Raw genomic sequence first — 20,274 nt, forward strand, 5'->3', positions numbered from 1 at the left:
CTAAAAAACAATTTCTCGCCAAGGCTAAAAATGTATTTTGAGTCAAGCAGCAAATTGTTTTTGAATCAAGACGTTTTCCATCCCAGCAGAGCGGTATATTAAAAAAAATTGGTGGTTGTTAGGCCAGGAAAATTGATTTTTTAATTACACACCTTCATTAGAAACACCTTAAAAGATTCTATTGATAAACCCTTTGTAATGATTTATTATACCTTATGTATGTATTTTTATATTAAGTATAGCTTTTAATTTTTTGTTTATATATTATTTTGTTTATCTTATTCACGCCGAGGGTCTGAAAGAAACTGCTCTTAGCACTGCGCTCATTCTCTTTTGTCGTCATTTCAGAACTTTAGTTATTTTTTACCGATTTTCTTATATAAATAAATGATAACAAGTGTTTATTTAGTATTTCAACTGTTCTCGAAGTTACATAATATGGTGTATTTAATTGTGATTATCAGCTGCTGTATTTGGTCATATTCTTGAAGTAAACTTTGCATTCATGATAAATTCAGTATACGATTTCTTTGGACTTTTTCTTCTTTCTCCACTACATATAAACATAAACTTAAATCTAATACTTCTTTATACAAAAACTAATATGAGTAAATTTAATCTTATTAAAGCAAACATTAATAATTCAATTATACTTAACCAAAGTCCGTAGCTTCACCAGTCTGGAATTGATTAAAATAATAACGCAATAAATATCTAAACAGTATCAGATGAATTACTGTAATATCCAAAATACCACGATATATAAAGCTTTCTTATATAAATAAAACTCATTAGAATGGTGAATGTGCTTTTATCAGTGAAAAATTATAACTATGACACATCAGGCACTTCATATTAATACATTATTGTTTTTTTCACGATTTACGATATTTAATTTAAATTAATTGGCAGGTAATTAAAATATATACTAATTTTATTGATTCGAAGTAAACTATTTACATAGTCAAGTTAGACTAACTTTTAGAAGTTACGTATTACGATGTGTAACTATTAACACATTACAAATCATAATTGTGAAACATATTTGTCAATTTTCTTTCTCCTATAGGTACGATTAAAAACAGTCGTCTATAAATACTTTACTATTTATATAATTGGAATATTTCACAAGTAACATTACACATTTCAATTCATAAATTCACTCGTCTTTGAACAAAATTTGTGCACGTAAAATACAATAAATATGCTTAAATTATTTTTATTTGATTGAATAATAAAAATATACAAGTTGTATTTATTACTTAATCCTTCGGTAGTAGTAATATCCTCATTAAAGAAAACAATTTTTTACCGGATTGAAAAACTATTTTTATTGTATTACTTATAATTATTTAACATAATTTTAAATTTATCCGACGTTTCGCGTGCTTTACTCAGCTTCAATCCGGTAAAAAATTGTTTTCTTTAAATGTGAAAAAACTATGTTAATAAAAGACAATCAACTCATTAATTACTGTATTGGTGAAATCGTATGCAATTCCGCAGTTGGTCAAAAGACAGACCCAAAAGAACTGTTTTTTGCATAAATATAGATATATATAATCACAACACAGGATTTTAAATCATAATTAATTGTAAAAGTTTAATTCCAGAAAAACTTAAAATTTCCATTACACGAATACAGGAAGACCAAATTGATTCCAGCATATTCACATATCTCAATTATAACATTAAACCTTCACTAACATTTCAAGCAGGATAGTTATATCATTACACAATGTGAGAGAAAGAGAGAAATGTTCTAAAAAATTTTTCGTTTTTGGTACAAACTTTTAAAGAGGTAGATTTTTTTATCACTCTCATATCTTCTGTTGCATATTTGTATTTTTTATGGAATTAAATAAAACTATATTTATAATATTATCAGGAAAACTTTGATGATAAAACGGAAGTGAAATGGTGTAAACAACTCCAAAATTTGAGTTTGAGAAACTTACAGGCAGATGGTCATTAGTACTAGAAGTACGTTTTTATAAAAATATACTAAATGTATACAGACATAAATATGCTAATACAATATTAAAAAAAAACATTAACTTAGCATTATGAAAGGTTTCTCTTCTCAAAAATTATTAATGAATAAATATATGTATATTGAGACTATACAGAGCAGATTGTATTAATTAGAATTATATTTTTTACAATGAAGTTACAATGAAACGTAAAAATATAATCATAATTTTAGAGGAGGTGAGATGGGTTTTGGTAGATTTTCTAAATGTTGCTTTGGCGAGTGAACTTTCTCGCAGTCCGTGTTTTTCTATATATGTCGCAGTAAAGTAGTTAAATCAGAGAGTTAATTGAATATTGATATTCAATTAACTGTCTAGAGAATCAATTAACTCTCTGATTTAACGACTTTACTGCGACATGTACACAGTTACAATGTTCTCGCTATAAACACACTCTCCAAAAACCTTTTAAAATTATTTTATACTACCCTCATATTGCAAAATTTGGGTTACAAAATTTTTCCAACTTACGTGCCGATATATTTTATACATAAAAAATATATCTTTTATCATAGACATAATTATCATTGACATATTTGTATTAAAAGACTGCCCCTAACGGTAACATAAACCATACTCCTAAACCCATTTAAAACACTTTAGTAACTGATATAGGCCAACAGATGTCGCTTAATTAAAATATTTATTTAATCAAAATGTGCTACTTACATGAAAATTGAAGTTTCTTTTCGTATTATTTCTATACATGCTTCATATACAAGGAACTTTAAAACTTAAATTAAAAAATAACACTTATGCAATAAGTATTTTAGCATTTTAATGCTCCAACAACCTGAAAATAATAATAATAATAAATTTATATTATTAAGTAAGTATTTTTATTATTGGCAGAATGTCTTAAACGTTAATCTAGTCTTAAGACCTGTCAATTTTTTACCAATTCTAAGTCATCACATACTGTAATAGGCTAAGCATAATATTCATCAATATTAGTTTAGTCATTTAAAATACTTTACTGGAAAAGTAACATTTAGTAGGACCTATTTAATAGATCACATTTAATACGTCACCAATATATAACCTTAATAATAAGAACTCATGATAAGGTTATTTTTTAGAAGTTAGAACTGAGCAATGGCTAACAAAAACAATTGTTCAAATTTTTTTAAACAATTGTTTTTTATACATAGCTGGACAGACAGACAATCCCATCTGTAACTCCTTTGCTGGTTTTATAAGATTAAGAGACAATTTGTATGACTCAAAACTAAGCGATTAAAAAGATTAACGGAGTATTTCTTGTCAGTTCTTGCCTGTTCTGCGCCCTTGACATACGAACTGGTAGTAAATGTTAATTTAGAATCAATTTAACATCTTTTCTGTTGACGTGTACGTGTTTACGTACACTAAAGGTATTTTGAGTTTGAATGGTGCGTCAATGGATATTTTTTTCCATTACATTGTTTTAAGCAGGTCCCTGGCGCCAACTTTGTCTAATGTGATCTAATAAATTCGCTCCTACTGTCGATACAGCATACATAGATGTTACACGGAGTTTACAGTGTATATGCATAAAAGACTAAGAAAAAAAATAATTTTAATAAAAAAAAAATGAAAATCATATTCTAAATCAGGTATAAAAAAGTATTTTGGCGCATATGATAGAATTTAATACATAATAACAATTTGGATTAAATTTCTTCTTTGGATTAAAATTCTCCAACATAAGAGGTTACGATATTAAACTTATAATTTTTCCATATAATAAAATTAGAACAATCGAATGTACACATTTAAATCGGGTAATTTTTTACCTAGGATCAACTCTTTCGACTTTCGGCGAATGCATTTCTCTTCCAGTTGGCGCTGGGAGGTCCACACACGAAGTCTTCAAGTGCATCGACAGCAGGCCCTTGGCCACAAAGCCACGCCCACAAACCCCACACTTGTACGGCCGAGCGCCGCTGTGGTACCTTCAATATAAGAATTGTGTTCATTTTTATAAATAAACTAGCTGACCCGGCAAACGTTGTTTTGCCATATTTTTGTGGCAAAAAATTAAAGTTTATAATTAACAAAAAGAAACATAAGGGATGATTGTAGAGGGGTGAAAATTTAGGGTTGCGTGTATTTTTGTATGGTGTATCGTAAAAAAACGAGAAATGTTGTCTAAAAAATAAATAAAAAAATTTAGGGGTGGACCACCCTTAACATTTGGGCAGATGAAAAAAAGATGTTGCTCGATTCTCAGACCTACCCAATACGCACACAAAATTTCATGAGAATCGGTCGAGCCGTTTCGGAGGAGGTCGGTTACTATTACCTACTACTATAACCCCGTGACACAAGAATTTTATATATTAGATGCCAAATGGAAAGATGTACGTGTCGTTATTTTTTTTCGAAGATAATATTTATTATTATTTAGAAAGGTGTACGTACATACATACGTGCACCTACGAATAGTATTTGAAAATAATTTTTCCTTTCGTATCTGTGAAACTTTCAATGGACTTTTTTGGTCAACGCTTGTAACGATTATGCGTAACTTGTAACGGTTTTGTGGCTTCTATGACATCTTTGAGGTCGTGGGTTCAATCCCCGGCTATACATCAATAGACACATTTAACATAGTGAAGCTAGCTAGTCTTGGACCCAAAAAATCGACGGCGTGTGTCAGGGATAGCAGACTGATCACCTACTTGTCAATAGACAAACAATGAAACAGATACAGAAATCTGAGGACTAGAACTAAAAAGGTTGTGGCGCCAATGATGTTTTACCTAAATTGATAAGAGTGAACAATAAATGCATAAATTTTACAGATGCAAATAAAACATGAAATTAATTAGAAAAAATATAATGGCATACTAAAAAATACAAGAAATTAACTGAAAATTGAACTTTTTCCAGTTCACTCAACAAACTATGAAAAAGGTCCGTTAACTGAAACTGTTATACATAACAAGTGTATGGAAGGCTGTGTCACAATACCGCCATCTTCACATTACCAGAAACCTCGCAAGTGTGTTGCCGGCCTGGATAGTGCTCTCAAAAAATGTGTTGCGTAATTGAAGTGGTTTGTGAAGATTCAGAATTCAATTAATAACCTTTTGTAGTCAAATTTTATATTTTCGGTATACCTTTCGTGTATGACGAGCGTGGATCGCTGTGAAAATGCTTTTCCACAGTGCGAGCAGACATAGGGTTTTTCACCTGAGTGTACCCTCTCATGTAGCGTCAGGTTGCATTTCTTCACGAAGCCTTTGCCACAAGTTCTGAAATGTCAAAATTTATCATCAACCCAACTTCTGCATTCCTTTGTTGAGGGAAAGAACATGTATCAAATAGCAAAACTCGCCCTCAACCACCTCACCTATTACATATGTCCAATTGTAATATTTTTAACACCAATAATAAAACAAGTGTACTGAATAAATTCATTTAAGCTTAGCTTCCTCGGCTCCGGGGCGTAAGTCGCCGGGGAGGTAGGCCCACTAGCAAAAAACAAAAAAAAAAAACTTCTGCATTCCCATACAAAATCATCTATGCCTATCAAAAGGCAATCCTTATACTGGGAATCTATAAACGTGATAGGCGAAACATCCTGAGCTTTTTGAAGTGAAACTTCTTTAGGCGTATGAGGGTAAAGTTTTTAACGTCACGAGAATGTGCAACGTTTTCGTCGAAGAAAAGGGAGAGAGCGATTGAGAGAGAGTGAGAAAGGGAGATCGAGGAAATAATACACGCTATTGGTTGATGTATTCGTTTAGTAGTTATATATTAGAAAATTCTGTCGCATAACGACTTGTGCAGTAAAGGTAGATTTTTATTTATTTATATTATCATTAGCACGTATATATTGTGTAAACAGTGTAAATATATCATATAATGGTACATGATCTATTGGTGTTCAAATATATAGTATTAAATTACGTGAAATAACGTAAAATACTTTATTATGAATAATTCATAATAATTAAAAATTGTAACATATTATATATTTATTATTCTTTTGTTGCGATCCTAATTGCAAAATAGTTTTACCAACAACTATTTACCGATTGATATCAGACGAGCTGTTAAATTTATTTAAAAATCTCCTTTGTGATCATTTTTCTTGTAACTCGTAATTAGCTTCTACTAATGATATAAATATATATATATATATATATTAATTGTGAGCCAATTAACCTTTGGCAGAGCTTTTACGTGTCTGTTTATACATACTATTATCTATATATTTGCTTTATTTAATTTAATTTAATCTTAGTTACAGTTGCATTTTAATTTTAGTATTCTTTTGTTAATTAATTATGCATTCCTTGTACTTTACCCTCTGTAGGCGTTTCTTTTTTTTATTGTTCCATATTAGGGTTGCCTGGTAGAAATCGCTTGTTAGCGATAAGGCCGCCCGTCGCCTTATAACTTATGTAACAAAACCTTTTTGTTTATATATATAATGGCAAAGAAATATAAATAAATATTTTCTAAACTCACTTGCAAACATTGGGTTTGTATCCCGTATGAATCCGTATATGGAACTTCAGATGTTCCCTGGACGTGAGTGACTTGCCGCATACATTGCAAAGGTAATTCCGATCGCCCGAGTGCGATCTCAGATGCCTCCTCAACGAGTTGAGATGCGTAAAGGACCGACTGCAAAGCGCACACCGCAAAGCCAGTTCGCGAGACGAGGCCTCGGGATGTGTGCTATTGCGATGCGCCAGGAGACATCTGAAACGAAACAAATATCGGTGCCATACTTGACGCTGGCTAATGCACACAGTGTTAGAGCCAAAGGGGGAAAAAAAAAAAATATCGGTATCACTGAACATCAGGTGAGCCTCCTGCCCGTTAGCCCCCTGTTCTATAAAAAAAAAATTGTGAGGGTAAATTCAAGTATTACGTAACGAATTGGGGGGGGGGGGGGGGGGGTTCGGGTAAAACATTACGATGCGGGGCGGGGATTGAATTGTGCGATATTGCTTTTATTATTTTCTATACCACATCAATGACAAGTTTTAGGTTTAATCAGTCACTGGGAGTCAACGTTTTACTATTGGGTAAGGGTTGAGAAAAACGTTACGGCGCGTTACATGGGGGGGGGGGTCAAGAATTTCCAAAAATTGCGTACGTACTTTGTTAATATGTGTATATAATCTAAATAATTGTTAAGTATTATGTATGTCGTACTCACTAAGACACAGAATTAAATAAAAATATTAGTTGGAGACTTTAGTCTACTTTTATGAGTCCCATTACGATTCCAATTTTCCAAGTATAAAATTAATTGATAAAGCGATTTTATACCCTTAATAGAATATTATTCCAAAAAATTTTAGTTAAATGTCTATACTGTGAAAAAAAAATCACTTTTACCGTGGTTTCATAAAACCACACAACTATACGATTATAACTAGAGAAATATAACGATTATAACTTTATATTACCTCATATAAACGAATCCTTCAGGACATAGGTCACATACAAATCTCTTTACGGGCTTGCTGGGTTGTTGATTTGGGTTTTCAAAGTCTTGTTTATGTATTAGACCTGAAATAAAAAATTATATATGCATAATTGTTATGCTTTATTATATTATATTATTAATAGACAGCATTCATAGTTTCTAGTCATAGTAGCGGATAGCATTTATTGAAAGTTCTTCTCTTCAAGTAAATGTATAATACAAACCACTTAATGTATTTTGTGTACATTATGTTACCAACATGAATAAATGATTTTTGAATTGAATTGAATATAACAACATTTAACACCTTTAAAGAGCAAAAAAAATCTGTCAGCATGTCACTGTTATTAGGTTTAATTGTGTGTTGTGTGTTAAATGTGTTATTTGTTAAGCTGTTAGTTGGTTCTAAATTATTCAAAAGAATACATTAATATACAAATTTTAAATAATGGGTAATAGTATAATTACCGTGTTTCAATATTTGCTGATGACCTTGAAATGACTTCTCGCACAGCGTACATCTGTAAGGTCGTCTGTCCCGTTTCCAATGACGCTGCCAGTGTGTACGCCATGCTTTCTGATTTCGCACTACCTGAAATTTATGATAAAAAATATATCCATTTAAAAAAAATATAATACTGAATAGTTTTTTATTTGCGCTATTTCTGACAATCACATACTACTAATAATTTGTGGCGTCAGTACCAGCACCCAATTTATATGTATTATTCGAAACTTCTAAACCAGTAATTTAATAAACACTCGTATTTTGAAAATGGTGTATAACCTATTTATAATAAATATAAAATTGACAAAATAATTTTGACGTCAACTTTTTACCAGTATAGCTTTTTTATGGGAGGAAATTTCCCCTTATACTAAATAGAAGGTTGGTGAGTTGGTCACTTATTATCTTGTAACTTTGTTTTTGTTTTAAATATTGTAGTATTGTTTGATGATTTGCTTTTTTAAAGCGTACCGAGAGTTTTTTACGTCGGCTTTTTCTCTCAGGCTATACCCTCTTCTTCGTCTTCTTTGCCGATGAGTAGGGATGCCTACAGGTTCGAATTTAATGACGTGGAATGAATGATACCTTGATAATTTTTTATTTTATTTTTTTTATATTTATCAAGGGTTATTTGTTAAACTGTTAAAAACAGTATCCAAGCCTTGTTAATTACAAGGAAAATACTAATGTGCTCTTAAAGGAATCATTATTACCAATTCCATTATCTATGGTGTCTACTACCATATATTGTAAAGGCAATTAAATGTTAAGTAATAAATAAGTTTTAAGCTATGACAACCGGAATTTATAAACATAAATATCCTATTAAAACTAAAGATATCTTACTTTCCGACATCTTTCACATCTACCTTCAGCTGGGAATGGTGGAGCAGCTGGTGGCTTCATATCTTGTGTTTGATCAACATGACTCCTGGAAATTTTATTATATCTGATATAGCAATCAAATTTATTTATTCTCTATGTTATATTGTCTATTCAAAGCAGTCAGTTTAAAACACAAGTATGAAATCAAAATTCATTTCTTCCCATAAATCTGAATAAAACAATCTAAAGTTCTAAATATGGTCTTATTTATACTAAAATTATCAAAGAAGTGACATTTGTAAGTCAAACAAACTAAAAACTATGGAACCTTTTTCAAATTTTTTCACTATTAAAATACAACATTATCTCTAACCACCGTAACTATATATAAGTATTTTCATAAAAAAAGTCTATCTGTGAAAAAATTATCAAACCTATAATTATAAAACTATGTATAGGTTATTTCTTACAACTTACTTGTAATGTTGAATCATATCACTTTTTGTCTCACACTTAACAAAACATATACAACAGTTATAAACTTCCTTATCAAAATCCATATTATCAAATCCATCATCAGATTCATCTTTAACTATTTCTAAATTAATGTTGTCCTTTAAATTCATATCAAAGAATTCTGCATGTAACATAGCATGGTTTTTCTTTTGTACAGATTGAGCATGGCCATTTCTTTCATTTTCTTCTTTTGGATTTTTATTTTTCTTAATCTCTATAAGTAGATTATCATCGCTGTCTGAGGCATTGTGATCGAAACTGTCATCATTTGAATCAGACTCCTGTTTTATGACTATGGGTGACTGCAGTGGTTCAGTTTTTACCTTTATCTGAAATTCTTCATCTGTCTGAGTACTTTGTTCATTTTTTAGATAACCAGTAGTTTTAGTACATAAATTTAGTGTATTTCTTACAGGATTTGGTACAGTTATAGCTAACTGCAGGGATAGCATTTTTCTGAGTCTGAAAACCAGTCGTTGAACAAAAATAAGCTATTGAAATAAACCTTGTGGTTATTTTATAACATTTTTAATGTTTAAGAGAGGTGTAGAATGCATTTTATTACTTCACAAAATGAAATGCTACATGTATTTTTATTTTTAACTTATTTAAAATACTATTTCCATAATAACTGAACTTAAAATTCATATTAGCTCTAAAACAATGTAACAAATTAGCAAGATAATGTTTTATATTAATACAATGTATAGGTAGTTGTTTAAAAGAATAATTTTAAATATTATCTATCGTAAGTACAAAGTGTATTATAATAATTTATGTATCTAAGGTTACCTGTTTTCGACTTCGATTGTTTCATTACAAAACTGATAGAAATCATTGACTTTGCAGCTACATTTGTCACAAATTTTCTTCGGTAAAGGATCATTTTTGACCACCTTAAAATAAATTAAATATATTAAGCATTAAAATTTATCAGGCGGAAATACAAAATAGGAACAAATGATTGCATTAGAAGTTATACCTTTATTGGCAAATACATAGACATTTTTGAAAACAACGCCTTTTCTTCGTCAAATATGTAGTTATTTACAAATTTGTTAGAGCAACAAAGACGACAAATATCGTCCATTGCGAAAATAAACAAGATTTACGAAATCATAAAATATAAAATACTTGGGATGTTTGTACTTGGACTCGAAAGTTTTCGGCCACAGGTTTTCGTCTTTTCCACAAATTGACAGATTGTTGTTCGTGGTTGTGTGTCAGCTATATGTCAAATTAATTATTTGTAAGTGTTGCCATATAACAATATTGCAAGATTTTTGATGAACACCTAAAACTTATTACGTACCTATCTGTACTTATATTTTTGTATATTATAGATTAGCAGACAAAAGGGGTGGGCGGTGAAGGCAGGCGCAGACGAGCCCTTGTGCTAACTTTTGATTAATGAACGGGCTAATATGCATTGTTCAAAAGTTTACTTCTTGCAATACAGAAAATAAAATTGAAAGTTGGACATGTTTTTGTGAAGTAAACTTACACATTTATGAAGGGTAGCATATTGATTTACGTCTTAGTTTTTTTATATTTATACGCTCGTAAATTAAAATGATATCAACCTACATACAATGAAACAAAGAATCAATGCAATTTACAGCATACAGTCTATAAATTCTGTAAAAGGATTAAATTTTGTCGTGTAAGATTCAAATCACGCCTAGGAAACAAAATCGAATTAAATTTTCATAATCATAAATAGTTTAACATTAAAAGAATTGGCATAATATAACTTCCTTGTGCGAGTTCTTTTGCGATAGGCCGCGATAAATACGTCGACAGCCACTTATCTTTATCGTGCGCCTTCAATAAATAAAGTGTAAAAAAACGAGATAAAACCAAGGTACCTTTGTAGTGGCTGACGTGACTGGTATAAATTTCACTATTCTCTAATCGTTTTGCAATGCAACGTTTATAAAATAATCACAAACGATAACTGTCACTACAATCAAACCATTTGCCTTTGGACCTGGTCCCTTTTGCGGTACTATTTAGACATACTGGAGTCATTATGTTTTCTCCCGGAATTAATCTCTTAAATAAATTCACGTGACCAAACAATTGTTTACTTTAATTTTCTGCAATTTAGTTTTATATTTGATCAACTAAGGGCCTTTATTCTTGTGTTTTTCAGAATATAACAAACATTTACCTACTCTGTTGTAACCACCCCATCTTAGTTAGCTAGCTTTAAAATATTTTGTTGGTATTATTATAATCAAGACTAGTAAATATCACGCTTTTTCTGAGTCTGAACTCAGAACGAGAAAAGGACCTAGACTACCCCTGTCTAAATTTTTTTATGCAAGGTATTTTATCTATCTACTGTAAAAAAAACAACAGTAGGTGGTTATGGTATCAGATATTGGGGCATTAAATAAAATATGATATATTGATACACAAATATGTCTCCGGTGGGTCGATGGTAATCATTTAACTACTAAGTTGTTTCCAAAACTGTATTGTCGAAACTTGTCAGCTGTAGGCCCTTAATTTTATGCCACATAGTGATTCTCATCGACCCGTAATTGGCCATCTTCTCTATTAATGTGTCAAAAACATTCTATTTACGTCAGGAACATGGTTATTGAACTAAGACTACTTATTAGACTTTTTGAAGTCCAAAATAAGTAAGCTATGTTAGAAATACAGTAAGTTGTGCGTAAACAATATGTAACCCTAAAGATTTTTCCAAATTTTGGAAACATTTAATGGCGCAGCAAACCTTTATCAGAATTAAATGTTAGCTTAAAACTGATTTGTTATTTAGTACAACTTGTCTTGCACTAGAACGTTTCGTGTGAATTTTATCAGATACCGTTTGATAACAGTGAAAAATAGGTTCAGGCGTGGCCCTATCAGCTAGTAACTATTAGATTATATTCTTTGACACCAATCTTAGCTCTGTATTAAGCTTATATGCTGATTTGAGTAGTGTGTGCCTAGTGGCTTCAGCGTGCGACTCTTACCTGAGGTCGTAGGCTCGATCACCGGTTGTGCACCATTGGACTTTCTTTCTATGTGGGCATTTAACATTTGCTCCAACGGTGAAGGAAAACATCGTGAGGAAACCAAGATTTCTTAGACCCTAAAAGTCGACAACGTGGGTCAGGCACTGGTGGCTGATCACCTACTTGCCTATTAGATTTAAACATTGTTAATGAAACTGATTCAGAAATCAGAGGCCAAGACCTAGAGAGGTTGTAGTGCCACTGATTTATTTTATTTTATTTATATGTTGATTTGGAGTCCAGTACCTACTCTATGCGGTTACTGAGCCAACAGGGTGAACTGTCTATGACCTGTTAATTCAATTCAAACTATTATTACACCAACATTAATACTTGACATTTTACTGATATTGAAAGGATTGTTTTTTGCTACTTTGCTACTAATGAAAACTCTTACTTACGCTAATCACGATTAAGCCTGTTTTTACAATGTACAGTTTGTGTTCTACAAAATTTTAAACATATCTTCAATCACTATTATATATTACAATTATCATCGCTCGCGCATCGCGTCGAAAATGACCAGAAGAAACCACGAAATCGTCTAAGTTTTATACAATAGCAAGTCTTGAACAACTTAGAAATACTTCTGCGCGTCTAAGTCTTCTAAAATGAATTCGATATTGAGCTCAGGGTATCAGATCACGCTAAGATTAATTTCTGAATCTCAGTCTAGCTTCTACCAACATATTACATAGGTACGTCATATCATCCTGAACACAGGTCAATGTTAAGAATTAAAACTTTATAACCTATTCATCCACTAATATTAAAAAGAGGTAGAATGTGTTGTAAAGAATTACCTCTGGATCTACTAAACCGAATTTGGTACTTACAAATAGAAAGACACGCCCAAGATAATAAATAATAATGTGATTGTGTGAGAGTGTGAGTGTCTTATTAACCACAAAAATTAACTTTTTCGTTTAAATTTTTCTTACATAGGTTGGTTTAAACTTGTAGAGCTTAGTAATAAAAAAAAAACAAAAAAGTAAGTGACAACACTAATATTATCTATATAAAAACAAATCGTCCACCGCGTCTATCTGTCACTTCGTAATAAACTCAGAAACTCCACGGAATTTAGTGCGATTTTCACCAATGATTCATGAGGAAGGTTTAGAAGAAGTTAAATACTAATAACACTTTTTAGACCAATGTTCCGCATTTAGTTAAAATTATTGATAAAATTTGTCTTCGGGCGTTGTAAAAGATGATGAAGAGGGCGGATCAGATGGACATTTACTGTCGCTTTAACATTTATTCCTTTTTATTTATAATGAATGATTGCTTGCGTCTTTTTTTCAGTTTCAATAATGTCTTTAAAGCACTGGGTAAAATAATTCTTCAAACAGAAAATTACAAGACTTTATGTAACATGGAAATTGCTTTAGATATTTTAATAAATGTCAGATGGAGTAATTTAATTGTAATTTCTTACACAATACAGAGTTTGCAGTGCATGTAATTTTTGTTAGATTTTATCGATCCAGACTTATGCTGTATAATTATCGTATGTAATCATCTTAACGCTTTTCTTCCAGTGCCACTTTATAACTAAAGATTGGCTGTAATCTTGAATTGCCGGGTATCTTAGTCTAAACAGTTCCTGGGCGGATGAACCATTCCACTCCCGTACGTTGCGCAACCATGATTTCTTCCTACCTATCCATAACTATTAATTTTACCCATTATAAGCTGCAGCGAGTCGTATCGATTACGATGCAAAATATGTCCGAGATATGTGTTTCCGTATTTTTAACGCCGACTATTAATGGCAAGTCTACAAATGTTGCTCCAATTTTTTCTATTATAATGAGAACAACGGTGTTATAAAAAATGCTACTAGTTAAGTAAGGTTATTATTAAATTATAAACTAAAAAGCGACTGAGAACTGCTGCTGGCTAATTGGGGGTATTTTTTTTATTAGTCCTACGCAGTAAAAGCTAAGAAATAGTTATTTATTTATAACTGGGCTGGGAGTTAATGCTATTTGATACATCCTTGCCAGCTTATGTTCACATATGTATCCGAATTATTTAGCTAAAATTGTTTACATCACAAGCTATTATGTTTCGCTTTAAATTATTAATATGAGTGTTGTATTATTGGTTTCAGACGGCCTTTGGGGGTAGCGAGGTGACATACAAGTAGTTCGAAACAACGCATTGGTAGCAAATTTCAGAAACACAGCTGTGTGTGTGTACTGTATACATAGAAATTCCAGGCTTTGTTAATTCTTCTATATGCGTCAAAAATGCACTAAAAACAAAGATTTTTTAGGCAAACAGGCTGACCTGTAATTAAGTAATACCGCCACCCATGGACACTCTCAATGCCAGAGGGTTCGCGACTGCTTTGCCTTTAAGAATTGGTACGCTCTTTTCTTGAAGGCTCCAAAGTCAAATTGGATCGAGAATACTTCAGTGGGCAGCTGGTTCCACATATTTTTATTGTTAATGTTAAGATTAACCCAATAGTGTTAAAACGCGTCTTTCTTTATAATACCAGTTAAGACGGTCAAAAATTTATTGTGTAGATCTATATATTATTAACATTTAATAACAGAAAATGATGAATAAAAAAAAATCAGTGGCTCTACAAACTCTTTAGATCTGGGCCTCAGATTTCTGAATCTATTATATGATATATAATTAGTATATAACAATAGGCAAAAAGTAGGTGATCAGCCCCCCCCCCCGCGCCTGAATCATGCTGTCGACTTTTTGGCTCTAAGACATGTCGGTTTCCATACGTACGCATTTTATATTCGAGCGAATATAAAATGCGTACTTATATAGAAATAAAGTACATTGGTGCATAACCGGGGATCGAACCTACGATCTCAGATTCGCACGCTGAAGCCACTAGGCCAACACGGCTCTATTTCTGGTAATTTTAGTAAAATATAGATAAATTCGGTTGAATCTAGGTAGTGATTTAATTCTAATCACAAAAAGCTAACGTCAACATCCAATCCCGTAATCACGTAAATGTAAGTCATTAAATCTAAGTCTTTGATTGATTTCATGTCTAAACTACTTTTACCTTAAAAAAAAGGTATAGGAAACATCCTTAGAGATTTTATCTAGCGGTCAGGAACAAGGCTGACAAAGAAATGGCTGAGACACGCTGTCCTGGGTTTTCGACAAAGGTCTTAAAATACCTATAGTTATATCAGCCAACAGAGAGGAAGTGTCAATCATTACCATTTACCAGACACATGAAATATGCGGATCGGTGATGGAACCCATACCTGCTACTTTCAACCCACCAATAAAAGCATTCAACCAGTTATCGAACCCTAGGACTATTACGAGACCACTTACCTAGAACGCGGTCCCCATGCATGAACTGTAAATCACGCATAAATTGCATACATACCCAAAAGTTGTCAGACCAACACATGCCCGAAGAACCTTGAAACATTTGATAAACATAAGATGAAAATCGATAGGAAAACTTGTGAGTCAACTTTGTAATTCAGTGAAACGGCACATACGAACTCCGGCTTAACTTTAACCCACATAACAAAGTTCAATGTAAACACAATACAGAAGTTTTCGAAGTTCCAGTTCACGGCCGCGCTGTGCCCCCTATCCCCCTATTTTCCCCCTTTACCCCGCCCCCCCGAAGTTATCGCAGCCCCAGATATTACTCCATACCTTTCACTCTTCACCCACTCATAGCCTACGGACAATTTTCGTTTACAGCCATTAGTATATGCTCTGTTTCTTGTTTATATATTGCTTTATATAGCTAGCTTAATAATCATGTATATTTATAATATCTAGGGTTTATTAGTAATTAAATGTCTAAAACCGTTTAAGCGTTTGAATGGTATTATATTTTATTGCTATTAATTAAAATTAGGACGGAGGAAAGTGTAATGAAATGTGGTCAAAACAGTAATTTAAATTCATTATTATAACTATGTAATATATTTTGTTGTATATTATGATATGTTTCATTGAGGAAATGCTGCCAGCATTAAAGGTATGCTGACACAGGGACTGAAAATTTGTGTTTGATATAATTTTCAATTTATCTATATTGTTTTTTTATTTAGTTTTTTGCGGCGCCCTGTTGCTAAAGTTATTGCGTTTTGATAATAGGTCCACGTAACACAATGTTATCTGTATATTCTGGTATTCAATTATTTCATATGTATTCGAGTTTCTTTGAAAAATCTTGTTCCGGCAGAACAACATTACTTCTGATAGCCACAAATTTAATGTCCATGTCGTATATTAATTATATTAGGCAGGTAAGGTTAGGTTATTAGGTATTGTAATAATTTGACTTTTGTTTCCCATACTATCACTTACATTAATTTTGAATACAGATAAAGAAATATTGTTAATCATTAAAAACATACCGCAATGATTTCACGTTGTCATCATTTAGTAATAAAAAAACCTGTAAAAAAAAACATATTAAATAATTCTCTGATATGTCTTATAATTATATATATATATGGAATTATATATACATAAATCAAATCAATAATCATTTATTCATTTTTGCCGTTCCACAACTGCGCGTTTTTCCAGGCAGTTTTTGCCGCGCACCACCACTCTGTGGAACCAGCTGCCAACTGAAGTATTTCCGAACCAATTCGACTTAGGGTCCTTCAAGAAAAGAGCGTACCAATTCTTAAAAGGCCGGCAACGCACTCGCGAGCCCTCTGGCATTGAGGGTGTCCATGGGCGGCGGTATCACTTAACATCAGGTGAGCCTCCTGCCCGTTTGCCCCCTGTTCTATAAAAAAAAATAAAAAAAAAAAAAATTCATATAGGTAACAAAATGTACACTTATAAACGTTAAAAAAGAAATACCTACATTAAATCCTTATAATTTTACATTTACTGCTAGTTCTCAAATCAAGGGCGTAGAACAGAAGAGAAGAAATGGCAATAAAGTCTCCGTCACTCTTTTTTTAATCGCCAAGCTTTTTTTTATAGATATTTCCACTCGCATTAATTCAGTATTAGACAGATTTTTTGATTTTTCAGAGACAATTTAGAATACGAAAAAAAGAAAAAGAAGAAGAAAAGAAAGCCCTCATAGTTTAAGGAAGCATTTTTCCATTGCAACAATGTTCGGGCTGGTCTTAAGAATGAATATATAAAATCCCTTCAGCATAATATAAAAGTAATACAGGCTTGAAGAATTAAAATGATTTAAATTACACCTGTATCTGTTCCAGAAAGCGCACCTAAACTCTTATCAAATGACACCATTTGATAGGCACCTTATCTGTCATGTCGAAATTCTTCCACGTACATGCCTATTCTAATAGTAATAATACCAAAATTATATATATTTCAGTATCTTTATAGAAATCTTATTTTAACACCTTGACATATCTGCTTGGTAACATGAAGTGAACATTTCTGAAACAATAGTTTGACTTTTAATCGTCACCTTAATTTGTTAGATATGACAATCAATTATTTCCATTATGATTTAAAGATATGATAACTGAATTATAATCCTATGTAATAAAATAAAATTCACAGCTTTTAATGACAAATGTAATATATCAATTTGAGTAAACTGAAATTAATAATTAATATTTCAAACAATCACCTAAGCCCTATATCAAGTAGACGAGAAAATATAATTATCTATTGCCGAGATATAACGTAATAAACGTGTATCTCAATTGTAAACAACTAGTCATAGTGTGGTTCTATGCAGATAGCTGGTGCCATCGGCCCCGGACGGCTGACACCTTCGAGTCCTGAACAGGCTTATCAAGGCCTTGCCTATTGGTGGAGTAAAGTGTTTGCGTCCCTGATATCAGCAGTAAAGACCAATCGATTCCACGAACCGACCAATCTTATCATAATCATGGTGGACGTTTTTACCTCGTGGCAATTCCCTGATATCGTATCTGAAGATATGATCGAGTGTATAAATATGGGACCATCGATTGATCGACTCTCTATCGAAGTTCGAGCCGTGATTAATATTGACTTCAGTGTTCTGAATGGTAATTTCTGGTGTAAATTTTCCGTGGATTGTAATCAGTATGTGCTCCATTTTGTTTTATTCTATTTTTATCATAGACACGTAAGTAGCTCGAATAGTGCCATATATTTCAATTACGTAACCACGCAATATGGCACATGTGTTTCCTTAATTCATGAACGCCGCTAATAATCATATTTTATGAAAATGAATAGTGGTATTCAGAATAGTCAACTTGACGGGAAAAAGAGCTCTTATCAGAATGTTCGCCGCACCTTTTTGAGCGGTGATAGCACGCTAGCTACATAACGCGCGCGCGCACTCTGATTATCACACGGAATTAATACACGACCATCACATAATATTTTACATTTAATTATTGTTTGTTGCAGGACACGCGAGTCGACGGATTTTACGGCTACATATCTGAGTTGGACAGGGGGTCTTGACAGTTTGCTTAATGCTGCCAGATCTATCTTTCCAGCTCATATGTGAGCCCACCTACGTCATGACACATCATCAGTAGAAGATATGAAGAAGAAATTGCGTGAAGGATTAAGTGGAGGTGTGATCTCTTCACTTTTTATGTTTAAAGTGAGATTCAACTCCTCCAACTTAACCCTGAATCGCATTTGCATCTGAACGACGATCTTCTGAACCACAATTTCTTTCATAAATTATTTTTTGTAAAAATTGCTTATGATTTCATGTGTCACAATATTAAATTATTAGTATGAAAGCTATAAATTATGCATTTTTGAAAAATAAAGATAGTAAAAAATGTTAGTTACATTATTTCATCACAATCCTAAAAGAAAAATAAACCTAAAATAAAAAAAAATCTATTACTTTTTACTGTACCATTACACTTATCAATAAATCTGCATTAGTCATGATAGTTCTTTACAATACTCGAGTTATCAGTTGAAATAAATTACTTGAAATTACCGCCTTTGTATTGCTACATAGTAGATGGCGCTGATAACCGCGCATGCGAGTTTTGGGGAACACCCAATCCATTCGAACTAGTGTGAAGCTCGGCACAAATCACAAAAAAAATCACAACAGCCATACAAAAAATGGGCAAAAAAATGTTGGTAACACCGGTGCGCTAAAAAAGCTTGCAAACTTCACGCACGTAACCTGCGCTGGACATCGACTCGCTCGTATCTAACTCAGGGAAAATGTATATTGATTTTTCAAAGAAAACTCAACCGATGTAACAAAACACCGTTCGCGGAGTGTTTATACGCGTATTAAAACGTCGCGGTCGATGTGTTGTATCGCCGAGATGGTGCGACGGTGTATCTCGGCGTGTTTTAAGTGAGATCATAGTGTGTTGCGTCGCTAGGCCGTTTGCCCGGAGCCTGGCTGCGGCCAGGGCCTGGGCGCGCCATGGACGCCGCTGACCCGCTGCGAACGGCTAGGCAGTGAGTATCATGCGCTCTGGATATCCTTGAGCCATCACAAAAATGCCCGCGTCGTCAGGCGGTGGATTATTTTGGTTAAAGTAAAATCCATCGAGGTTGCGAAACGTTCCTTGCGTTCATTTCTCGTTATATCGCAAAGTCGCCATTCTCTCGGGCGTGCGGCGTCACGGCCTCCGCATTGTTGCGCCATTTCGGAGCGGTCGGATCGTCCGCGAGCGCTAGGCGAGGACACGGCGGTCGCAGGGCGGCAGGGCGCCGCCGCCGATAGCGATCTCGGCGGCGACCGAGCGTGACTCCTCCGCCTCCGCAGCGCCGCGCCACTCGCCACTGGCGCTCGCCAGCGCTGCGACCGCGTTTACTGCATGAATGGCAATCGGACATTGCCATAAGTCAGTCGTGTTTACAGTTTTTGTCAATAGCCAGCCTGTCCGCCCTTTGTCCATCTTGGGCGGTGGGAGGCCGCCGTTCATGAGTCGGGCTCGCCTGGCGCTCACGAAACGACCGAGTGAATTATGGCTA

General features: G+C 33.3%; 2 protein-coding genes across 5 annotated transcripts in view; one reads left to right on the top strand and one right to left on the bottom strand.

Moving 5' to 3' along the window:
• Positions 1-795: 795 nt before the first annotated feature.
• LOC110991617 (zinc finger protein 567) lies at positions 796-10,499 on the bottom strand. The gene is made up of 10 exons (XM_045632224.1): positions 10,299-10,499; positions 10,109-10,212; positions 9,278-9,778; positions 8,822-8,906; positions 7,936-8,059; positions 7,448-7,550; positions 6,495-6,731; positions 5,138-5,272; positions 3,809-3,967; positions 796-2,826 (listed from the first exon to the last, which is right to left on the bottom strand). The coding sequence occupies exons 1-10, from the start codon at positions 10,404-10,406 to the stop codon at positions 2,811-2,813; spliced, it is 1,572 nt and encodes a 523-aa protein (XP_045488180.1). The 5' UTR covers positions 10,407-10,499; the 3' UTR covers positions 796-2,810.
• An 8,942-nt stretch (positions 10,500-19,441) lies between these two features.
• LOC110991611 overlaps positions 19,442-20,274 on the top strand; it is a 71,121-nt gene continuing 70,288 nt past the window's right edge. For all 4 annotated transcript variants that reach the window (XM_022257048.2, XM_022257046.2, XM_022257047.2 and 1 more), the window contains exon 1: positions 19,442-19,755. Coding sequence is in view for 3 of the 4 variants with exons in the window: in XM_022257046.2 (XP_022112738.2) it covers positions 19,721-19,755 (35 nt within the window). In the remaining variant the exon portion in view is untranslated. The remainder of the gene's footprint in view (positions 19,756-20,274) is intronic.

The sequence above is a fragment of the Pieris rapae genome, chromosome 18, assembly GCF_905147795.1.
Source record: "Pieris rapae chromosome 18, ilPieRapa1.1, whole genome shotgun sequence".
NCBI lineage: Eukaryota > Metazoa > Arthropoda > Insecta > Lepidoptera > Pieridae > Pieris > Pieris rapae.